Source organism: Trachypithecus francoisi, unplaced genomic scaffold, assembly GCF_009764315.1.
Source record: "Trachypithecus francoisi isolate TF-2019V2 unplaced genomic scaffold, Tfra_2.0 Lachesis_group0, whole genome shotgun sequence".
Taxonomy (NCBI): domain Eukaryota; kingdom Metazoa; phylum Chordata; class Mammalia; order Primates; family Cercopithecidae; genus Trachypithecus; species Trachypithecus francoisi.
In genome coordinates this window covers 157187120-157211100 of record NW_022681453.1, presented here as the reverse complement: position 1 = coordinate 157211100, position 23981 = coordinate 157187120, and the positions used below count along the sequence as shown (strand labels likewise).

General features: G+C 37.0%; 1 protein-coding gene across 5 annotated transcripts in view; it reads left to right on the top strand.

Moving 5' to 3' along the window:
- NCK1 (NCK adaptor protein 1) overlaps window positions 1–23616 on the top strand; it is a 105140-nt gene extending 81524 nt beyond the window's left edge. For 4 of the 5 annotated variants that reach the window (XM_033212559.1, XM_033212558.1, XM_033212560.1 and 1 more), the window contains exons 2-4: window positions 1731–1974; window positions 19603–20315; window positions 22264–23616. In XM_033212559.1, coding sequence (XP_033068450.1) covers window positions 1749–1974; window positions 19603–20315; window positions 22264–22458 — 1134 coding nt within the window. In that variant the 5' untranslated portion in view covers window positions 1731–1748 and the 3' untranslated portion in view covers window positions 22459–23616. Of the gene's footprint in view, window positions 1–1730; window positions 1975–4496; window positions 4646–19602; window positions 20316–22263 lie in introns of those variants that run through there. The other variant, XM_033212562.1, reaches the window with a different exon arrangement.
- The last annotated feature ends 365 nt before the right edge of the window (window positions 23617–23981 follow it).

Genomic DNA, 23981 nt, shown 5'->3' with positions numbered 1-23981 from the left:
TTTTAAATTTTGTTTTTTTATTTTATTTTTATTATTATTTTTTGAAACGGAGTCTCGCTCTGCTGCCCAGGCTGGAGTGCAGTGGCGTGATCTCGGCTCACTGCAAGCCCCGCCTCCTGGGTTCAAACCATTCTCCTGCCTCAGCCTCCCAAGTAGCTGGGTCTACAGGCACCTGCCACCACGCCTGGCTAATTTTTTTGTATTTTTAGAGACAGGGTTTCACCGTGTTAGCCAGGATGGTGTCAATCTCCTCACCTCGTGATCCACCCACCGTGGCCTCCCAAAATGCTGGGATTACAGGCATGAGCCACTGCACCCGGCCGCTCTTTTTATTTTTTAATGTTACTATTTAAAACTGAAAATCTGTCTATATACACTTCTCTTGCTGCATACCACAGGGTTAGATGTATAGTTTTTAAAATTATTTACTTCTAAGTATTTTTAAAATTCAATATGATTTCTTCTTAGATTCATTAGTTTTTAGAAGTTTCCAAACATATGTGGTATTTCAAAAGTTATCTTTTTGTTATGGTTGTTGGAGAATGTGGTTGTAGGATACCAGTTACATGAACGTTGAGACATTCTTTATGGCCTGGCATTTGATTGATTTTTGTTTGTGTTTCATTTGTATTGTTTAGAAGCAATATTCTGTATATTAACCAGTAAGTCTGTAATATCGGTTTTTCTCTAGCCTTAATAGTGTATTTAGTTAGTTAGTTAGTCAGTTAGTTTTTTCAGACCAAGTCTGGTTCTGTCACCCAGGCCTGGAGTGCAGTGGCACGATCTCAGCTAACTGCAACCTCTGCCTCCTGGGTTCAAGGGATTCTCCTGCCTCAGCCTCCCGAGTAGCTGAGATTACAGGTGCCTGCCACCACGCCCAGCTAATTTTTTGTATTTTTAGTAGAGATGGGGTTTCACCGTGTTGCCCAGGCTAGTCTTGAATTCCTGACCTCAAGTGATCCAACCCCCTTGGCTTCCCAAAGTGCTGGGATTACAGGCATGAGCCACCAGGCCCAGCTGTTTTTATTTTTTTGACTGTTTTATTACTCTGATAATATGTTAAAAATTGTCGTCTGTGGTAATGGGTTTGTCAATTTCTCCTTGTGTTTCTCGCAACATATTTTGGAACTATCTTGTTAGGTACATAAAAGTGTAGATATTACATACATTGAGTAGAATATTTTTCATTGGGTAGTGAACTTTTTTGCTAGTAATAGTTTTTGCCCTTAAAGTTTTGTTTGATACTAATAGAAAAACACCAGTCTCTTTATTGATTGGTTGGTTGATTGATTGAGACAGATTCTCCCTCTGCTGCCAGGCTGGAGTGCAGTGGTGTGATCTCGACTCACTGCAACCTTCGCCTCCCAGGTTCAAGCGATTCCCATGCCTCAGCCTCCTGAGTAGCTGGGATTGTGGGCGTGTACCATCACACTCAGCTAATTTTTGTATTTTAGTACAGATGAGATTTCACCATGTTGGCCAAGCTGGTCTCAAACTCAACCTCAAGTGATCTGCCTGCTTTGGCCTCCCAAAGTGCTGGGATTACGGGCATGAGCCATCGTGCACGGCCATAGCAGTCTCTTTAAGTTAGTATTTGCCTCATGTATTTTTTTCCATGTTTTTTACTTTTCATCTTTATGTCTTTAGATTTTTAGGTGTGTCTCTTTTGAAAAGCATGTGAACTAATACTACTTCAACCTTACATAAAAATATTTTCCGTGTGTTTACAGTGCTGAAGCTGCTGAAAGATGGCAGAAGAAGTGGTGGTAGTAGCCAAATTTGATTATGTGGCCCAACAAGAACAAGAGTTGGATATCAAGAAAAATGAGAGATTATGGCTTCTGGATGATTCTAAGTCCTGGTGGCGAGTTCGAAATTCCATGAATAAAACAGGTTTTGTGCCTTCTAACTATGTGGAAAGGAAAAACAGTGCTCGGAAAGCATCTATTGTAAAAAACCTAAAGGATACCTTAGGTAAGATATTTTTTATTAAAAGAAAAGCAACTTTGTTTTAAATGAAACCTGGAACTTAGTTCTTTGTACATAATTCTGGCAGCGGTGTGCATAATTGACTTGAAAAGGCAAGGACTAGGTAAGTTTGACTCATAGCAGGTGTTCAATGCAGAAGACCAGTGAAGGTCATAAGTGTTAACATGCAGTTTCTGTAAATCTAGGCCCACGCTCCAAGTCAAGGCAGAGTAGTGCCAATGAGTAGAACTAACTCTCACCTTCTAGCAGGGGCTCTTTGGACCATGAATGACTGTTGGAGTTTAGACTTATAGGCAGAATTGCCTCTTTGGCACCAAGGCAACTTATGTACATGGCACATAATGAATTTTAACATCTAATGACTTTATGTTTTGAACTTCACTTAAAACCCACCATTTTGTTTTTCCATTTGATAAGAGAACTGTGGATCATTACTGTACATTAGCATCTACAGAGCTCTTTTCTATTTTGTTTCTCTTTTTCCCTGTCTTTATTTCTCCACAGTTTTTGTTTTTTATTTTTACTGGCCCTCCCTTAGGGCCTGAGACAGTGGAACCCACTTCACACTGAACTTGGCTAAGCTGATAGGAAGGAAATATGCATGGGCAAGGAATGGCCTCTTCTTTAAAAAAATAAAATAAAAAATTAAACTCTCCTTAGCTGACAGGAAGGAATTGGGAGGGACAGAATTTCATTTTTGGTGTTCAGGCAAACATGCTATTTGTGTAATGGTTCTTTGTCTATATGTAGAAGAAAAGTATAATTTCTCCTTGTGCAGGCAGTTTGGGAGAAATATAGCATGACTGACAAATATGAAATACTGTTGACTCACTACTTTACATTAGTTTTTTTTTTGTTTGTTTTATGGTTTTTGTAGAGATGGAGTCTTGCTCTGTTGTCCAGGCCAAACTTGAACTCCTGGGCTCAAGCAACCCTCCCACCTCAGCCTCCTGAGTAGCTGGGACTACAGATGCTCACTACCACGCCCAACTTAGTTTTTATTCTTATTCAACATTATTGTTATTCTTGAATGTTCTTCTAATAATAAAATACAAATATTTAATGTTTTTAACCATTGTAAAACTGCAAAAACTAAAATATAGTACAATTTGGAGTAAGGTATAAAGTAATAGATTATCAGTTTCTGAGATAAAAATATTTCCAGTGTTCTAAAGGTAATTAAGTAGATATAATAATGGTGATGTTTAACTGCTGAGGTAACTTTTTTTAAACTTTCAAGTTTTGCAGTTAAGACTATTATTTTTAGTTTCTCGATGGAAGACAAATTAGAAAGAGATTTTCCTTCAGTAGCAGAGGAGAACAGGGTTAGAATCAAGAATACTGGTTTTGTAAATACTGGCCATTTATTTAAAGCATGATGAATAGAGATATTGGGAGAAATTAAGGTAATTTCTTTCAAGAAACTGTGCCTCATAGTGGTAAATGCACAGGGTACTAACACATACCCAGATAGGCTTTTTTTGTTCCTTTTTTTTTTTTTTTTTTGAGACGGAGTCTCGCTCTGTCGCCCAGGCTGGAGTGCAGTGGCTGGATCTCAGCTCACTGCAAGCTCCGCCTCCTGGGTTTACGCCATTCTCCTGCCTCAGCCTCCCGAGTAGCTGGGACTACAGGCGTCCGCCACCTCGCCCGGCTAGATTTTTGTATTTTTTAGTAGAAATGGGGTTTCACCGTGTTAGCCAGGATAGTCTTGATCTCCTGACCTCGTGATCCGCCCGTCTCAGCTTCCCAAAGTGCTGGGATTACAGGCTTGAGCCACCGCGCCCGGCTTTTTGTTCCATTTTAAAAGGACACTGGTATCTTGGGATTAGAGTGAATGTGACAGTAATTAACAAAACATAGTGAAAAAACTAAGAGCAAAGGGGGAAAGTATTCCAGTATTAGATATTACTGTATATAAATCTAAAAGCCCATTTAGATATAATTTTTATTATTTGTTAATACTCCAGGGATGCCTTCCATACTACATTTTGATGTTACTGAGACAGTTTTATCAAGGTTTTATCTCTTAAGTCTTAGGAAATCTCTGTTAACTTTATTACTATATTACAGTTATTACTACCTATATTCCAGGGTGCTTGGAAACATTGTTTTGAGTTAGTAATCTGTAGTTAGCCTGTAAAGAGATATAAGTCCAGCTTTTGCATTAGGTAGCCTTTTCCCTTTTCTCATAATTTCTGTGCCCCTTTTTGGTAACTTAAATGTCCAGTGTAATTAATGGATTTGTTTCACAATGGTTGTGCTGGTGGAGACATTGTTTGAAAGTTGAGAAGGAAAAGGAGGAAACAAAAGGATTAATGCATGAATGTATTTTAACTATAAAAAATACATGTGCTTTAAAGCTTCTTCCAAAATAAGTCTGAATAATAAGGTCGTATTTTTGGCCGTGATTATTTGCTTGTTATACAGGCTGTGTTATAATTTAGAGGAAAAAAAGTTTTGTAAAGAGAAGCCTCAAGTTTTCTGTTGCCTGGGTGTGGGCCAGGTCACATGGATTGGGTGTGGGAAGTTTTAGTGTTGCAGAACAGACCAGGAAGCTCACTGAGAATTATCCTGAGCTGTGTTAACAGACTGACAAAAGAGAACACGGAATTTTTACTCAAAATGGATTGGTTAAACGTCTTTAAAGATTTTTTCAGTAAGTTAATCTGTTTATTAAATCCATTGTTTTCTTGAAGTTGTGAATTAGATTTTCTGCTTTTGTAAATTTAAAGGAAAACTCTTATTTGGTGAGTTTATGTAAGCTACTACATTATGTTTATGTAATATAAACCAAGTGATTGGTGATATATCCAGAAATTGTAGTTTGGACTTGGTAAGTAAAATAATTTTAAAATGTTTTAGCATGAATGTTTTAACAAGTAGAGAAAGGATATAAACCTTTGGTTTGAGTTTGATGCAGTTCTAATTCAGTAATTTTCAACTTAGCATAGACATTTGAAATGAATTAAATAAATTGTAAACATTAAAATCATTAGAAAAAAAGGATTAGGTGAACAAATTTCTTCATCCTCAACTTTCGAATTCACTTTTTTTAAACTACTTTTTACTTACTTTTTTTTAGAGGAACAGTGTAAAGATAATCTTTAATTAAAACACTAGTAAACAGATATTTTTATTTAATGTAGTATTGCTAGAAATTGATGTTTTGATGAATGTGAGATTTGATATTTTGATATGAGTTATGAGAACAGCTGTACAACAAAGAGGAAAATACGTAGTGAATTACTGACTGTTACTGAGTTTGGGTCATGAAGTAGTACTAATAATAACTTATAAGAGCCTAATTCTGCTGGTTCTGCTGGTAGCCTCCTTATGATCTTATAGTGAACTTGATTTGATCTCCTTGAACATTTGCTTGGTGTTTCTAGAAAAATGAACAGAGGAATTATTATAGAAGTCTCTTATGCACAACAAGCCTAAGGAAACAAAGAGTAACCTGACAAGACATTCCAGAGAAAAGGGCAAATGAGAAAAGGAATAAGCACTTTGTTGAAAAAGAATGTTGTAATTGTAATGTGAAGACTCATTTGTTAGCTTTAATGACTCCCTCTGGAATATGTCTCTTCTGTTTACTTTTTGGGGAGTTACTAAAATTTTAGATCTTTGCATTTTCATTTTTTGAGTAAGTTTTACCTTGGAAGAACTTACTTATTTGCTCATTAGTTTATCAACACCTTCTTATTGAGAGCCTTCTCCAAGCCAGGCAGAAATCATAGGGTGAAAAACTAATACTAACTCAAGCAGATCTGACATTCTGGTGGAGAGGTATATGATGATTGTTTTTAATAATACAGTGGATTTCATATCTAGGTTTAGTCATAAGTGATGTTGACCATAAATCAACCAGAAATGACATAAAAATAATCCATTGTGGCCAGGCGTGGCAGCTCACGCCTGCAATCCCAGCACTTTGGGAGGCCAAGATGGGTGGATCACTTGAGGTCAGGAGTTTGAGACCAGCCTGGTCAACATGGTGAAACACTGTCTCTACTAAAAATGCAAAAATTAGCTGGGCATGGTGGCGGGCGCCTGTAATCCCAGCTACTTGGGAAGCTGATGCAGGAGAATTGCTTGAACTCAGAGATGGAGGCTGCAGTAAGCCAAGATTGTGCCTCTGCACTCCAGTGTGGGCGACAGAGCAAGACTACATTGCAAAAAAAAAAAAAAAAAGAATCCATTGTATCGTTGATACAGTGATTCAATATATATCATCAATACAGTGGTAAAATTATTCTTTCTACTGAGTCTTAGGAAGTTGATAGTTAATGCATTTGCAGACTGAGAGTCAGGATTTGAAATCTGTAACCAAAATGTTTCTTTGCTCAATCCCTGCAACAACCCCAGATTTTTATTTATTTTGCCAGGCAGTTTGTCACAGTAGAGACAGGCTATTCATCTACTTCCTCCCTGAATGGGCTTACAAAGTAGAAGAAACAGAGCATTATGTGCTTCTTGTGTGGCAGCCAGAATATCTTTGAAAACAAAAATTGCACAATGTTTTAAATAAAACAGAATAAAAAATAATTTATTTCATGTAGATGAAATGAGCAGATGAACATATAAAAATTTAAATGAAAACCTGTAATGGAAAGAATACCATATATTTATATTTAGTATTTCTTAGTTCTGTTCCCAGACATATCATTTATATGCCATGTGGCCTGCAAAATATAACTGAACTTTTCTGATTTTCTGTTCCTTGTAAAGGAGAGAGTTGGGCAAGACTAAATGATCCTGGAAAGTCCCTTCTAACTCTAAAAGTCTTACATCCTTGTAAACAACTAAGCAGTCTTAGGTGTGTCATAGGAATTCAGGGAAAGCAAAGGGAGAAATTGGTTTTGAAGAAGTAGAAACATGGGAATGGAATTGTAGTTCACTAAGGACTTAGAAGAAGCAGGAAAACTTTCTTTGGCCCAATTCTCAACACTTACTCAGTGATACAGATGAAGGAAAAACGACATGCTTAAACCAAGGAATACTGCAATCACTAACTAATAAGTACACTGGGTTCAGAAGGATATTTGGAAACTAAAATCAAGATAGAAATAAACAAGATGAATAAGAACAGACAGTAATGTAAAACTCTACATTAAAATTTTAAAAGGAATTGTATAGATTGGTGAGAATCTAGCCTGGCAGCAGCTTACATGAGTAAAAATCTTAGTAAGAGCTGCTGTGGTAATGTAGGTACTAAAAGTCTCAATACAGTCCATGGTGACATTGATATGAGTATGAGAGGTGCTTAGGTGGAGGTATACTCCCTTATGTGTGTGTTGGCCATATAAAACATGATGTAATTAATCCACTTTTGTTAGATATTCTTTAACAATGGTATTGAGAAACTTGGATGCTTCCAAATACTGGCATCCAGTATATCAAGGATTTGGAAACCAGGTCACATAAGGAATAGTTATGGATACAGAGACTTGCCTCAGGGAGCACAGCTGTCATATGAAGAAGGAATATTCACAGTGCTTAACCAGGTTCTTAACCAGGTTCTTAAAAATTCTTGGGGAGTTTATAATGCATTGTTTTGATTAAGAAACAGTGCTATAGGAAGAGAGAAGTAAAGACCAGTGGGTAGTAGTGAGGGAAAGGTCAGAAATTATCCTTAAACTTTGTTTTTTTTTTTTAAATTTAAGCAAAGCTAACAATAAAAAACTGCCTCAGAATTGTACACTTCCTCAGTGCTTAGATCTGAGCAGTTTCCTTCCAACTACAGCCAGGTCCAGCTATATAATGCAAGAATAAAGATTTAAGTAATTTTTTTTTTCTTGAGGTGGTCTCACTCTGCCACCCAGGCTGGAGTGCACCAGTGCCATCTCAGCTCACTGCCACCTCTGCCTCTCAGGTTCAAACGATTCTCATCCCTCAGCCTCCCAAGCAGCTGGGGCTACAGGCATATGCCACCACGCCTGGCTAATTTTTTGTATTTTTAGGAGAGATGGGGTTCCCCATGTTGACCAGGCTGGTCTCGAACTCCTGGCCTCAAGTGATCTGCCTGCCTCTGCCTCCCAAAGTGCTGGGATTACAAGCCTGAGCCACCTTGCCTGACCAAATTTAAGTAATTTTGAAAATTAAACACCAGAAGCACTAGGAGGTAGGAAAATAGTAACCACCATTGATGGAGTTCCTGCTATGTATATGTAAATTTTTTAAATTTTTTTACAAGCATTTTATGAATTTATTTTTTTATACACCACCATTGTACAAGCAAGGAGACTGGAGTTTTCTTTTTTAAACTTTTAGGATTGGGGGTACATGTGAAGGTTTGTTACATAGGTAAATACATGTCATGGGGGTTTGTTGTTCATATTATTTCTTTCTTTCTTTTTTTCCCCTCCACCCCGAGACCGAGTCTCACTCTGTTGCCCAGGTTGGAGTGCAGTGGCGTGATCTCAGCTCACTGCAACCTCCGCCTCCCAGGTTCAAGTGATTCTCCTGCCTCAGCCTCCCGAGTAGCTGGGATTACAGGTGCCCACCACCACGCCTGGCTAATTTTTGTATTTTTAGTAGAGATGGGGTTTCATCATGTTGGCCAGGCTGGTCTTAAACTCCCAGCATCACACGATCCATCCACCTCGGTCTCCCAAAGTGCTGGGATTACAGGCATGCACCACCGCGCCTGTCCTGTTGTACATATTATTTCATCACCCAGGTGTCAAGCCCAGTACCCAATCTTTATCTTTTCTCTTACTCTCCTTTGCCCACCGTTCCCCCTCAAGGGGGAAGTATTTGGTTTTCTGTTCTTGTGTTAGAAACTGGAGTTTAAAAAAGATTAAATAATTTGACCAAGATCACAGAGCCAGGAGCAGAACTAAAATTTAAACTTGTATCTCCTATTAAAGTTCTCATAGTGGATCTTTTATTACTAAATAGTAGAGAATTGGAGTCAGTTAAGCAGTGGGTTAGAAAGGTTTGATGCAAAAAGGACTAGTCAAGGTTAAGAGAATTGTGGTGAACTGTGAGGTCAGGAATTGCTATGACCTGAGTGTTTGTGTCCCCCAAAACTCGGCACCATCTCAGCTCACTGTAGCCTCCGCCTCCTGGGTTCAAATGATTCTCATGCCACAGCCACCCGAGTAGCTGGAATTACAGTTGTGCGCCACCATGACTGGCTAATTTTTGTATTTTTAGTAGTGACGGAGTTTCACCATGTTGGTCAGGCTGGTCTTGAACTGCTGGCCTCCAAGTGATCTGCCTGCCTCGGCCTCCCAAAGTGCTGGGATTACAGGTGTGAGCCCCCGGGCTGGGCCGTTCTTTTTTTGACAATGTGTAATTAGTCTTAGACATAATGTTTTTAAATATAAGCTTCCAGAGAGGATCATTCTAGGTTTTACTGATCTTTTGCACTTCTTATACCATACAAAACTGTGCAAATTCTGAATTTTCAAAAAAATCATTTGAAACTTAATCTGTATTTTCAGGTTTAACATTTTTAAAAAAATTTTCCTCATATCATTATTCAGTTTTACTCAGTTTAACATTTATTGAGAATCTGCTATGTGAAACAGCCACTGTTGGCTTTTGAATAGTGATGTCATGTGATTGCAGCTTTATAGGAAGATTAGACTGGTTGATATGAACAATGGGTTGACTGAGGGAGAAATTGAATTAATAAGGAAACTAGTTTAGTGGGGTCACGAAAGCTCTGGTACAACATAATAGGCCTGAAGAAGAGTGACCATAGTAAGAAGGGAAATTGTTGGTAGTAAGGAGATACGATTGTGAAGATTTGATGTAAAACTCTTAAAAATTTTTTATGAGGTAAAATTTATATAACATAAAATTAACCATTTTAAAGTATGTAATTCAGTAGTATTGAGTACATTAACAATGTTGTGCAGCCATCACTTCTGCTTCCAAAATGTTTCCATCACCCCAAAAATAGTCACTCTCAATCAGTCCCTGGCAATTACTAATCTGCTTTCTGTCTCTATGGATTTACCTTTTCTGGATAATTTATATAAATGGAATCATACAGTATGTGACCTTTTGTGTCTGACTTCTTTCATTTAGTATAATATTTTCAAGGTTTATCCACGTTGTAGCATATATCAGTAATTCATCCCTTTTATGGCCGAATAACTTTTTTTTTTTTTTTTTCCTGAGGCGAGTCTCGCCCTGTCACTCAGGCTGGAGTGCAGTGGCACGATCTCAGCTCACCGCACCCTTTGCCACTTGGATTCAAGTGATTCTCCTGCCTCAGCCTCCTAAGTAGCTGGGATTACAGACACATGCCACCACACCCGGCTAATTTGTGTTTTTTTAGTAGAGACGGAATTTCACCATATTGGCCAGGCTGGTCATGAACTCCTGACCTCAAGTCGTCTGCCCGCCTTGCCCTCCCAAAGTGCTGGGATTACAGACATGAGCCACTGCGCCCGGCTGGCTGAATAACTGTTACATGTATATATCACATTTTGGTTATTGTGAACAGCGTTGTGATAAACATTTATGTACAGTTATTATTTAAATATGTATTTTCAGTTAAACCTAAAATTGGAATTGCTGGATCATATGGTAATTCTGTTCTGCTTTTTGAGAAACCATCTGTTTTTCACATGGTGGCACCGTTTTACATTCCAACCAGTATTGTGAGGGAGATTCCAGTTTCTCCATATCCTTGCCAACACCTATTTTCTTTTTTTGTTTGCTTATAGCCATTGTAGTAGGTGTGAGGTAGGGTCATTGTGGTTTTGATTTACATTTCTCTAATGACTAATGATATTGAGGATCTTTCCTTGTGCCTGTTGGCCATTTGTATACCTTAGTTGGAACAATGTTTATTCAAGTCCTTTGCCCATTTTTGAAGTAGTTGTTTTTGTTGTTGGGTTCTAAGAGTTGTTTATATGTTCTGGATACTAGACCATTTTCAGAATTATGATTTGCACATATTCTTTTCTAATTCTGTAGATTGTCTTTTCACTTTCTTGATAGTGTCTTATACACAAATGTTTTTAATTTTAATGAAGTATAATGGATCTTGTTTTTTTGGTTGCTTATGCTTTTAGTGTCAGTATCTAAGAATCCATTGCTAAATCCAAGGTCACATATATTTACTCCTATGTTTTCTTCTAAGAGTTTTATAGTTTTAGCTCTGACATTTGGTCATTTTGAGTTAATTTTTATATATGATGGGAAGTTGGAGTCCAGCTTCATTCTTTTGTTTATGGATATCCGTTTGTTCCAGTACCCTTTGTTGAAGAAACTATTCTTTCTTCCCATTGAGTGGTCTTGGCACCATTGATGAAAATCAGTTGACCGTAGATGCTTGGGTTTATTTGAGGACTCCCAATTCTGTTTCATTGCTGTATATGTCTGTCCTTATTCCAATACCACACTGTTTTGATTACTGTGGCTTTGTAGTAAGTTTTGAAATCAGAAAGGGAGAGTCCTCCCACTTGATTTTCCTTTTTCAAGATTGTTTTGGCTGCTTAGGGTCCACCTTGCAGTTTTGTGTGAATATTAGAATCAACCTTTTCATTTCTTTGGAAGAAAAACAAAACACAATGGTTGAACTTTAGTAAGAATTGCATTGAATCTGTGGATTGCTTTGGATACTATTGCCATCTTACACAGAATATCTTTCCATTTATTTAGGTCTTCTTTAATTTCTTTCAGCGGTGTTTTGCAGTGTTTAGTTTATGAGTCTGATACTTGGTTAAAATTATTCCTATGTATCTTATTCTTCTTAATGCTATTATAAATGGATTGTTTTCTTAATTTTGTCTTTGAATCGTTCATTGCTAACATATAGAAATACAACTGATTTTGTGTGTTGATCTTGCAACTTTGCTGAATTTGTTTATTCTCACTCTGTGTGTGTGTGTGTATGTATTCTTTCGGATTTTCTGTTTATAAGATCATGTCATCTGTGGATACTTTTTCCCCTCCCTAATTGCTTTGACTAGCACTTCCAATACAATGTTAAATAGAAGTAGTGGAAGAGAGCATCCTTGTTCTTGTCTTGTTCCTGTTCTTAGGGTGGAAAACTTTGTCTTTCACCATTGAGTGTGATGTCAGCTCCACAGTTTTTTGCAGATGCCCTTTATTATATTGAGGAAATTGCCTTCTAATCCTAGTTTGCTGAGCATTGTTATCATGAAATGGTTTTGGATTTTGTCCAATGCTTTTTCTACATCAATTGAGATAATCGTTTGTTTTTTCCCCTTTATTTTACTAGTATGAAGTGTATTATATTGATTTTCATATGTTGAACCACCCTTGCATAAATCTCACTTACTCATATACAGTCCTTTTAATATGCTTGCTGGATTTGGTTTTCCTAGTACAAATGATCCTTATTTTTCACAGATTCTGTATTTGTGAATTCATTTATTGGCTAAAATTTATTTATAAGCCCAAAGTTGATACTTGCAGTGTTTTGTGGACATGTGCAGTGTGGCAAAAATGTGAGTCATTTGATGTGCACATTCCGAGTCGAGGCGATATTCCGCCTTCTTATTTCAACTTTCATACTATACACAAGTGTCCTTTGCGCAGTCTATTTAGTGCCACATTGTTTGCATTTTTGTGCTTGTTGATGATTTTGCTGTTTAAAATGGCCCCCAAGCATAGTGATAAAGTGTTGTCTAGAGTTCATAAACACAAGAAAGCTGTGAATTTGCCTTATGGAAAAAATGTGTTTTAGATAAGCTTCATTTAGGCGTGAGTTACAGTGATGTTGTGAATTCAGTGTTAATCACAATTTATATTAAACAAAGTGTCTTTAAAAAGAAACACACATAAAACAAGGTTATGTAGTGATTGGTTAGCAAAAACGTGACTGGAGCCTAACCCTGTTTTTCCCTTAGGAGCGGTGGTTCAGTATTTGCTAATTCAGTATTTATGGTAACTTTATAGAATGTAACTACTGCAAATAATGAAAATCAACTGAATTTTGTTGAGGATTTTTGCATCTATATTTCTAAGTGACATTAACCTTTTTTCTTGTGATAGCTTTGGTATTCTGGGTAATGTTGGCCTCACAGAATGAGTTAGTAAGTATTCGCTCCCTTTTTCTTTTTAGAGATGTTTTAGAAGTTAATTCTTCTTTAAACATTTGGTAAAATCCACTAGTGAAACCATCCGGTCCAGAGCACATTATGTGCGAGATGTTTTGTTACTGATTGAATATTTTACTTGTTACATGTCTGTTCAGATTTTTTATTTTTTCCTGAGTCAGCTTTGTGGTAGTTTATGTGCCTCTTGGAATTGATCTTGTTTTCTAGGTTTATTAATTTATTGGCATACCGTTGTTCATAGTATTCGTTTATAATCCTTTTAAAAATATCTGTGAGGCCTGTAGAAATGTTATTATTTTATTTATTTGAGTGTCTCTCGTTGGTCTAGCTAAAGAGTTTTTATATTAATTTTGCTGATAATTTCAAATAACCACATTTTGATTTTGTTGATTTCCTCTCTTTTTCTGTTCTCTTTTGTGTATATCTCTGCTCTAATTTTTATTATTTCCTTCTTTTAGCTTTGAGTTTAGTTTTCCTTTTCCAGTTCCTTAAGATTAAATTTAAGTTGGTAATTCGAGATCTTTCTTCTTTTTTATGCAAGCTTCTAGGGCTATAAATTTCCCTCTGAGCATTGCTTTTGCTGCCTCCCATAGGTTTTCATATGTTGTGTTTTCATTTTCATTTGTCTCGCAGTAATGTCTAATCTTGTGAAATTTCTTGGTGACCTATTGGTTTAAGAGAGTGTTAATTGCCACACACTTGTTAATTTTCCAGTTTTCCTTTCTGTTATCGATTTATAGGTTCATTCCATTGTGGTCAGAAAAGATTCCGAAAAGATACTTTGTATGACTTCAATCTCAGATTTATTGAGGCTCTTTTTTTTTTTTTAAATAGAGACAGGGTCTCTCTTTGTTACCTAGGCTGGAGTGCAGTAGCATGATCATGGCTCGCTGTAGCCTTTGAACTCCTGGGCTCAAGCAATCCTCCCAACTCAGCCTCCTGAGTAGCTGGAACTACAGGTATGCACCACCACACCTGGCTCATTATTTTATTTTATTTTTTATTTTTGTAGAGACAAATTCTCACCATCTTGCGCAGGCTGCTCTCAGGCTCCTGGGCTCAAGTGATTCCCCCCACCTTGGCCTCCCAAAGCATTGGAATTACAGCCTTGAGCCACTGTGCCTGGCCTACTGAGCCTTGTTTTGTGTCCTAACATATGGATATGTTCTAACATATTCTGTCTTGCAGAATATTCAATGTACACTTGAGAAAAATGTGTACTATATTCTGCTTTTGTTTGATGGAATATTCTCTCTACGTCTGTTAGGTCTAGTTGGTTTATAGTACTGTTCAAGGCCTCTATTTCCTTAAAGATCTTTCGTTTAGTTCTGTCCCTTACAGAAAGTGGGGTATTGATGTCTCCAAGTATATTGAACTATTTTTCTCCCTCAATTCTGTCATTTTTTGCTTTATATGCCTTGAGGCTCTCTTGTTAGGTATGCATACATTTGTAACTGTTACAATTCTTGATGGACTGATTCTTTTATCAATATTTACTGTCCTTTGTCTCTAAGTCTATGTTGTGTGATATATATTTTTTTATTTTTAGACAGAGTCTTGCTCTGTTGCACAGGCTGGAGTGCAGTGGCATGACCTCGGCTCACTGCAACCTCTGCCTCCTGGTTCAAGCGATTCTTCTGTCTCAGCCTCCCAAGTAGCTGGGATTACAGGCACCTGCCATCATGCCCGACTAATTTTTGTATTTTTGGTAGAGACAGGGTTTCACCATGTTGGCCAGGCTGGTCTTGAACTCCTGACCTCAAGTGATCCAGCCGCCTCGGCTTCCTAAAGTGCTGGGATTACAGGCATGAGCCACCGTACCCGGCCTATGCTGTGTGATATTTATATAGCCACCAGCCACTCTCTTAGTTACCTTTTATATGGGATATCTTCTTTCATCCTTTCATTTTCAGACCTATTTGCATCTTTGTTTGGATCTAAAGTGAGTGTCTTGCAGATAACAGAGTTGCATCATGTTATTTTTAATATATTTATATTTAATATCTGATAAAGAAGGATTTCTGCTATTTTGCTGTTTTCATTTGCTTTTTTTTCTTTCAATTCTTCTATTACTGTCTTCTTTGGTGATTTCTTTTTCTTTTTTTTTTTTGGAGCGTGGGGGTTAGTGTCTTACTCTGTCACCCAGGCTGGAGTGCAGTGGTGTAATCTCTGCTCACTGCAACCTCTGCCTCCCAGGTTCAAGCAACACTTATGCCTCAGCCTCTCAAGTAGCTGGGACTACAGATGCATGCCATGATGCCTGGCTAATTTTTTGGTATTTTTTGGTAGAGACGAGGTCTCAGCATGTTGGCCAGGCTGATCTTGAACTTCTGACCTCAAGTGATCTGCCTACCTCTGTCTCCCAAAGTGCTGGGATTACAGGTGTGAGCCACTGTGACTGGCCTATTTTTTCTGATATATATTTTTATTATCCTTCTCGTTTCTTTCTGTATTGTTTTTGTTTTTGTTTTTCCTTAGTGGTTACCCTGGAGATTAACATCTTAGGTTTTTAACAATCATGTTTGAATTAATACCAATTTAGTTTCAGTACTATGCATAACTCTGCTCCTTTGCAGCTACATCTTTGTATGTTACATCTTTACACATTAAAATATATATCCATTAACCTAGAATTGAAATTTTTGTTTTATGCATTTGTATTTTAAAGTATGTAGGAAAGAAAAGGAGAATTTACAAACAAAAACTGCAATACTACTGACTTTCATATTTACCTATGTAGCTACCTTTACCGTTGCTCTTTATTTCTTCATATGACTTCAAATTACTGTCTATGTTTTTTCATTTTAGCCTGGAGGATTCTCTTTAGCATTTCTTTTTCTTTTTTTTTTTTTTTTTTTTTTGAGACAGAGTCTTGCTCTGTCTCCTAGGCTGGAGTGCAGTGGTGCAGTCTCAGCTCACTACAACCTCCGCCTCCTGGGTTCAAGCAATTATCCTGCCTCAGCCTCCCAAGTAGCTGGGACTATAGGCGCGTGCCACCACGCCCGGCTAATTTTTTGTATTTTTAGTAGAGACAGGGTTTCACCATGTTGGCCAGGCTGGTCTCAATCTCCTGACCTTGTGATCCGCCCACCTCGGCCTCCCAAAGTGTTGGGATTACAGGTGTGAGCCACTGTGCCCAGCCTCTCTTTAGCATTTTTTAGCACAGGTCTGGTAGTGATGAATTCCTTTAGTTTTTGTTTATCTGGGAATGTCTTATGTTCTCCTTCATTTTTGAAGGACAGTTTTGCTAAATGTAGAATTCTTGGTTGGCTCTTTTGCTTTCAGCATCAGATTCTATCCCCTCCCCAGGGCTTATTATTGCTGCTTATTGTGAGTGGTTTTTGTTTGCTTGTTTAGTGACTTTTCTAAGCTATTTTTATAAGGTCTATAGTTCTGGTCATGTGGGGCCACTGAAGTTGATTCCATTTGCTTGGTAATCAGCTAGTGTTTTGACAGTTTCGTTAAAACACCTGGAGCCAAAAGAAAAAAAACAAAACAAAAAAACCTCTCCCCATCTTTACAGATGGATTTATGTTGGGGCACTATTTGACCACTTAGTGATGCCATTTATAATTCTGCCTTAGCCTTTCGCTTACTGTTTGCTCAAGGCCTGAAGATCAGCCAGGGTGAAAGCTTAGGGTCTTCTTGGGTCTTTCCTGGGCCTTTCCTGAGTGTGCGTCCAGCCCTGGCCATGTGCACGTCCTTCTTGATTGGCAAACACACCCCTTATTACCCATGAATATCCTTTCCCATTCCCTTTCTGTCCAGGCTTTTCCATCTGTCTGTTTCTTGTCCCAGTTGTTGTCCCTTGCCCCAGGCTGCTGCATCAATTAAATGATTTTTGCAAAAACCACCCAGGAAGACTCCCTATACCTGGGAATGATGCAAGTCAGGCAAAGCCAAGGCAAGCCATTGCTCAGGTCCTTCAGGGAGCTGCCAGACAAGTTGAAACCCACAATCACAGTTGTTTAAAAATGAGATCTGTATTGCTTCCTCTGGCATTAGGAGTGCAGGTTACTATCCACACAGCCATCAATGATTTGGGGTGTGGGGGATAGTGGGCAGGCAACTTAGGATGCTGTAGCACTCTCTTTACCACAGAGCAGCAACTTCTTTCTTCACCAAGCCTTGCCCTAGATTTTATACGTTTTTTTTTTTTTTTTTTTTTACTAGATTCCAGAATTCTGCAAAAGTTGAGTCTGACAGTATTTACCAGCTCATTAATTGCATTCATTGCTTTTTGCAGTGACAGTGCTATTTTTGGTGGTATCACCCCAAATGTAGGGATTTCTCAGAAGGTTATCATTAACCAAAAGTAAGAAAATTAGAAAGGAAGAAGTTGATTTATGGGTACAGACTGGATTATTTGTATTTGGACATGAATGTTGGGTTTGAGGTACTGATGGCACAATCTGCGGGTGTCTAGTGACAGTTAGAATTGTAGTGCCTGAATTCCAGAAAGGTCTTAGAGCTGCAAAGAGATCTGGGAACCTTCTGCACAGAAATTATAGAAAATGAAAGTGTATGATTTCCTTGGAATAGAGAGGAAGGTCAGGTATGGATGGCATCTTGTGAAACACTTTCAGCTAAGAAATTCTTCATTTATTCATTCAGCATGTTTGCTGACTGCTGAATAAATAATTTTGTTTTTCCTTTGTTCCTACTACTGATGTATGTACTGCTACGCATTGGAGATAGAAAGGAGTAAGATCTAGTTTTCTGCCCTCAGGAAGTTCACTCATATTGAGGAAGACAGACAAGTAAACAAGTACAATGCAATGTGATGATAACAAGGTTAGAGGAGCCCAGACAGAGGTAAACAAGAATATGTAAACAGGTCGGGAGGGAAAATAAGAAATTCAGTGAAGTCAAAGGAGAAAACATAATGGAGAGAGTGGGCTATGATCTTGGTTGCTGCATATAGAGTTTGAGAAGGCTGAGGACTTTAAAAGTTACTGATTTGACAGTAAGGAGAGATGACATAATGTATTCATAAGAATGGTTTTAATTGAGTAGTTTTGTTAGAATGCTGGAGACAAAGGATCAGATAATAAAGAGTTGAGAGTGTGAGTAGTGAAAAAGTTGAGAGAAAAGGAAAAGACAACTTTTTTTTTTTTTTTGAGATAGTCTCTCTCTGTCATCAGGCTGGAGTGTAGTGGCATGATCTTGGTTCACTGCAACCTCCACCTTCCAGGTTCAAACAATTCTCCTGCCTCAGCCTCCTGAGTAGCTGGGACTACAGGTGTGCACCACCACGCCCAGCTAATGTTTGTATTTTTAGTAGAGACGGGGTTTCACCATGTTTGGCCAGGATGGTCTTGATCTCTTGACCTTGTGATCCGCCCACTTCGGCCTCCCAAAATGCTGGAATTACTGGCATGAGCCACCACGCTCAACTGGGAAAGACAACTTTTAAAAGAGTGGTATAAGTTTATTCTATGGGAAAATTGGACCAGTTAGAGAAAAAAAATTAGCAAAATGTTACAGTTTAAAAGTTGTAGCAGAGTTAAAAATAACTTCATTTTGGAGTAGAAAAGATTTGAGTGTGTTTTTAGACAATTGAAGGGACTGAATAGGAAGGAAAACAAGGATGTCGAGTCCCAAGAGAGTCCGGAAAGATAGTATTAAGATCCTAGAAGGATCAGGATTTGGAGACTTGAGTGAAGAAAGAGAGTGAGAATAATGAGAGTTTTGAGAATTTGAGAAAGGAATTTGAGAAGTTTTACCTAGGGAAGCCTGTTTTCTAGGTAAAGTAGAACATAAAATCACACACTAAGAAATGGGCAGCAGTGAAAATGCCTGACTGAAGTTGATGTAGTGTACATTTGTATTGATAGTACCATTTGGTGATTTTTCTCATTGCTTTCAACACATAAGTAAATGTATTTATTAAGCATTTACTGTGTACTAAGCACTGTACAAGATCCTTGGGATTCTATCTGTAAACAAACAAAACTCCCTGCCCTTGTGGTGGTTACAGGTGACTGGGGTAAGGGGAGAAAAACAAGTAAATAATATTTTAAAATAAACATATGAGGTAAATAAAGCTACCTGGGTCTGGGAACCAAGAAAGCAAATGGGAAGATTAGCCAGACATAACTGCAATTTTATATTGCATATCATATTATAATTTAAGATAGAAATAATTTTATTTTTATACAGCTCATTGTAGAATCTAGCTTGCTTAAACTAAGACAAGAAGAGTATGGGTATGGTGGAGCCTTTGTGTACCTAGATTGTAGCTATGAAAGAAATCTATATTTACATTTAAGAGGGAATTCATCAATTTAGGACAACTTTATAATTGTGTTATAAAGTTATTTCAGGGCCTTTGACAAGAGAAAAGATGGTGAACTGTCATATAATAACTGAAATTAAATATTTGGTTAGAAAAAGATAATTTGCATCTTATTTCCAAAAAGATTTTTAACTACATAGAAATTTGTTATGTTTAAAGGCTTTAAAGATCTATATAGAGTTGAAGATCCCTTTTTAATAATAAATTGGTTCTTTTGGTAATCATTTTTTTATATTCTCCTCTCATGGCCCTTTTTAATTTCAACAGGCATTGGAAAAGTGAAAAGAAAACCTAGTGTGCCAGATTCTGCATCTCCTGCTGATGATAGTTTTGTTGACCCAGGGGAACGTCTCTATGACCTCAACATGCCCGCTTATGTGAAATTTAACTACATGGCTGAGAGAGAGGATGAATTGTCATTGATAAAGGGGACAAAGGTGATCGTCATGGAAAAATGCAGTGATGGGTGGTGGCGTGGTAGCTACAATGGACAAGTTGGATGGTTCCCTTCAAACTATGTAACTGAAGAAGGTGACAGTCCTTTGGGTGACCATGTGGGTTCTCTGTCAGAGAAATTAGCAGCAGTCGTCAATAACCTAAATACCGGGCAAGTGTTACATGTGGTACAGGCTCTTTACCCATTCAGCTCATCTAACGATGAAGAACTTAATTTCGAGAAAGGAGATGTAATGGATGTTATTGAAAAACCTGAAAATGACCCAGAATGGTGGAAATGCAGGAAGATCAATGGTATGGTTGGTCTAGTACCAAAGAACTATGTTACCGTTATGCAGAATAATCCATTAACCTCAGGTTTGGAACCATCACCTCCACAGTGTGATTACATTAGGCCTTCACTCACGGGAAAGTTTGCTGGCAATCCTTGGTATTATGGCAAAGTCACCAGGCATCAAGCAGAAATGGCATTAAACGAAAGAGGACACGAAGGGGATTTCCTCATTCGAGATAGTGAATCTTCGGTAAGTTGATTTTCAGAGGTAAATACAAATAGAGCTCTGTATATTAAAAAAAAGAGAGAGAGAAATGGAGAGGTTAAGTGGCTTCCCTAAAGTTAACCAGGTAACAAGCTGGGACATAACATAAGCATAAATGTTCCAAAGCTAAAGTCAGCATTCTTTCTAGCTATCTATTTTGAATGAAAGAGAGTTGTGGCAGTGATGCTACAACTGAATTATTTGGTCTTCTCTAGTTCTGTTGATTTTGCATTCCTGATATATTTTCTGTTGCATTAAACTAAATGGAAAAAATGGAACATTGACTTCTTCATTGAATGTAGAATAATACTATAGATTAAATTGGGTAGCATCTAAAAAATTGCTATTGGATGCAATGTGTAAGAAGATAGTCACTGTAGTCCTTATGACATAGGAAATCCCTGAATTTAAAAAATTGATACTAAGTTTCTTCATAAATTGGTTACTTGGAAATTGGAATACATTTTTATTGTAATCTCAAAAAACCTATTTTAACACTGTGTTTGAAATGCGTTTGCAATAAAAGGTAAATTATATTGCAATACTAGTAAACAATAAAACTATAAAACCATAAAAGTTGAAAAATAGTATGGTTTCATGGTCTCTTTTAGATACTGTTTAGGATATTAGAATTTGATGACACTGATTTTCCTTAAAAATGCCCTTTCTTTTTCTTGATAAAAGATATCATTACTTTTCCATTTATTAAATCATGATTAATCTTGGCTTTGCGTGAGTATATTTGTACAAAAGGGAATGTGTAATTGCACAAAATTTTGAAAGAAAATGTGTGGAAGTGGAGTGTGGTAGGGAGAGAGATCAATTGAACTTCTGATATGAAGTTCAGGAAAATGGGGCCTGTGCCTAATCCCTCAGAAAAGCAGTTGGTTGGCAGTAGGGAAGAGTGATGACATCCATTTTCTGTTAGTTGCCTGATCTGGCTCACTGTTTGAAACTTTGGGAGTAACTGTAGAAAAATAGGCTTTTGGGGGTTGATATAGACTGTAACAACAACAACAACAAAAACTAATTAAAAAGAAAATAGCTTGAATGCAGAATTGTGTGTATTTTCTTGTGGGTAATTGGGCATAGATATAAGACAAAATACAATATATACCATTATTTTTAGCAATATACTTTTTAAGGTTAGGTCTCAAGAAGGCATATTTTGTTTAGCCTTCACAGTGTTTTTTAAACATTTAAATTCATTGCCCATATTTAAATATTAGGATATTTATTATAAAAATTCAGACTTTAGACCATTTAAAATTGGAAGAACTGCCAACATTGAGACTCTATTCCTGCGGGGCAACAATCACAGCTGAGAAGTCACCACTTCTTTAGATTGGTGATACACTGTCATTTTCTCTGCCCATCTACCCTTCCACTCTGACACTTGTTTACGTTATTCTTCTGGCTCTTGTAGGCATTTGAGTTTGTGGCCTTTCCTTAAAGTTTAGATTAATTCTCGTTTGTGTGTTATTCATTTTTGGGAATTCAGTGTGTTATTCCTAAGACAGCTACTGTTAGCTACACATTGAAAAGGGGTTGGGTGGGTATCTTAGACTTTCTCATGTGTTTCTCTGACTGGAGAGAAGATAGCTCTTGTTCTTCAGATATGTAAAGGATTTGCTGTGGGTGTCTACTGGTGGAGCTGTGGGTGTTAAGATTTTGATTACGCAGGTTTGAATCCTGGCTCTGTTGTTAACTAGATGGATGATACTGGCCAAGTTATTAATAGCTTCCCTGAGACTCAGTTTTCACATCTGTAAAAAGGGTTTTGTTTTGAGGAGTAAAGGAGATAAATCTATGTAAATAATTTACCATGGTGCCTAGGACTTAGTGCTTAAATGTTAGCTTTTAGTTTAATATAAAAATACTGATAGAGGGCTTTCAAAATGTTTACTGTATGTATTTTTTTTTTCTCTTTTAGCCAAATGATTTCTCAGTATCACTAAAAGCACAAGGGAAAAACAAGCATTTTAAAGTCCAACTAAAAGAGACTGTCTACTGCATTGGGCAGCGTAAATTCAGCACCATGGAAGAACTTGTAGAACATTACAAAAAGGCACCAATTTTTACAAGTGAACAAGGAGAAAAATTATATCTTGTCAAGCATTTATCATGATACTGCTGACCAGAAGTGACTGCTGCGTAGCTGTAATTTGTCATGTAATTGAAGACTGAGAAAATGTTGGGTCCATCGTGCTTGATTGGAAATTGCTGTTTCTAAATCTTTATGAGAATTGACAATAAGTATTTTTATTATAATTCAGCCCATACATATGTACTATGTATGCAGTGCATCTGCATAGAACAGTTCCTTATCCTTGGCCTTCTGTTTTATTGTTTTTTTTCTTTGCTGTTTTCCCTTTGCTTCTAATATTACAGTTTTGTATTTTGAAAAAAAAATCAAATAATGCTTTTCAGAATCTTTATATGGAAGACATCCTTTATTGCCTATCCTTTGTTTCCTTGTAAAGGCACCCTGTTCTGTTATGGTTTTTCATTATATAAAATTATTATATCTATATATGACATATGCTAAAATAAATTTCTTGGAGAGTGTTAATCTTTTCTGTGACTAAATAGCAATAATAAATGGAAAATTAGAAATTATTTCCAGGTATTGTATTTGTCACAGGCCATTGTAAATACCCTGTAGGCTATAGAAGAAAACCAGTTGTATTTTATGGTCATAATTTGTCCCCCTGTTATTCTGGAGATTTAAATTTAAGTAAAGTAGCTGTCAATATTTTAATTGAAAAATACTAAAGCCACATAACTGAGTAGGATGTCATATGATACTTTCATCAAATTCCCTAATGCTGCCTAAGCATATGGATGTTTTAATTCTTTACTATGTTATAAACAGATATCTAATACACCAGAATTATTGATGGTAAAATGAAAGTTGTGTAACTTGTGAATTTTTTTATCAATGTTTTAAATATTTTATTATTTAAATCTTAAAATCATTTAAAGACTTATGTTGCCACTGGGTGGCAGCCATGGCTTCTCCCACTAAGCAACAGTGACCAAATATAATAAGACAAATTTTCATCTCTATTACACCTGCTTTTAAAACATTTTAGTTCATATTCTATTATTTTTCTAACTCAGTACTCCTTTGTTAAGGGTAATTATTAGTAGTTAAGTTTTTAATGGAAGTAAAACTCATGTATGCTTATCTTCTTTGCTGTAAAATCACATGAATATAAATTGAGGAAAACTTTAAATGGTTGTAGGATGACTAGTGGTAAACATCATCTTAATTTTTAGCATATATATGATGATGCTTTCCTTTTCTTTGCTGTACGTTTCTGGGTTTTTCCCCAGTCTTCCTTATGAAAAAAGTGTATGTTTGTAAAAAGGGAACAATTAATGCTTTGCATCACAGACATAAACTACTCACAGTAAACCGCACTGAGCTGACATTAATAGAGCAGACTTTTGAGAAAGTAGAAATGTAGTAGCACTGGAAACAGAATGCAAATTTCTGTTCCATATTTAGGTTTATTGTAGCTATGGAGCTCCCAGATAACCCACGTGTGCCAGTAATACCTATTGTGTGCTCTTAATACGGTATAAAAACCTTGCTGGAAGCTACTTATTTTGTACTTACACATTTTACCAGTTTTTAAAAAGTCT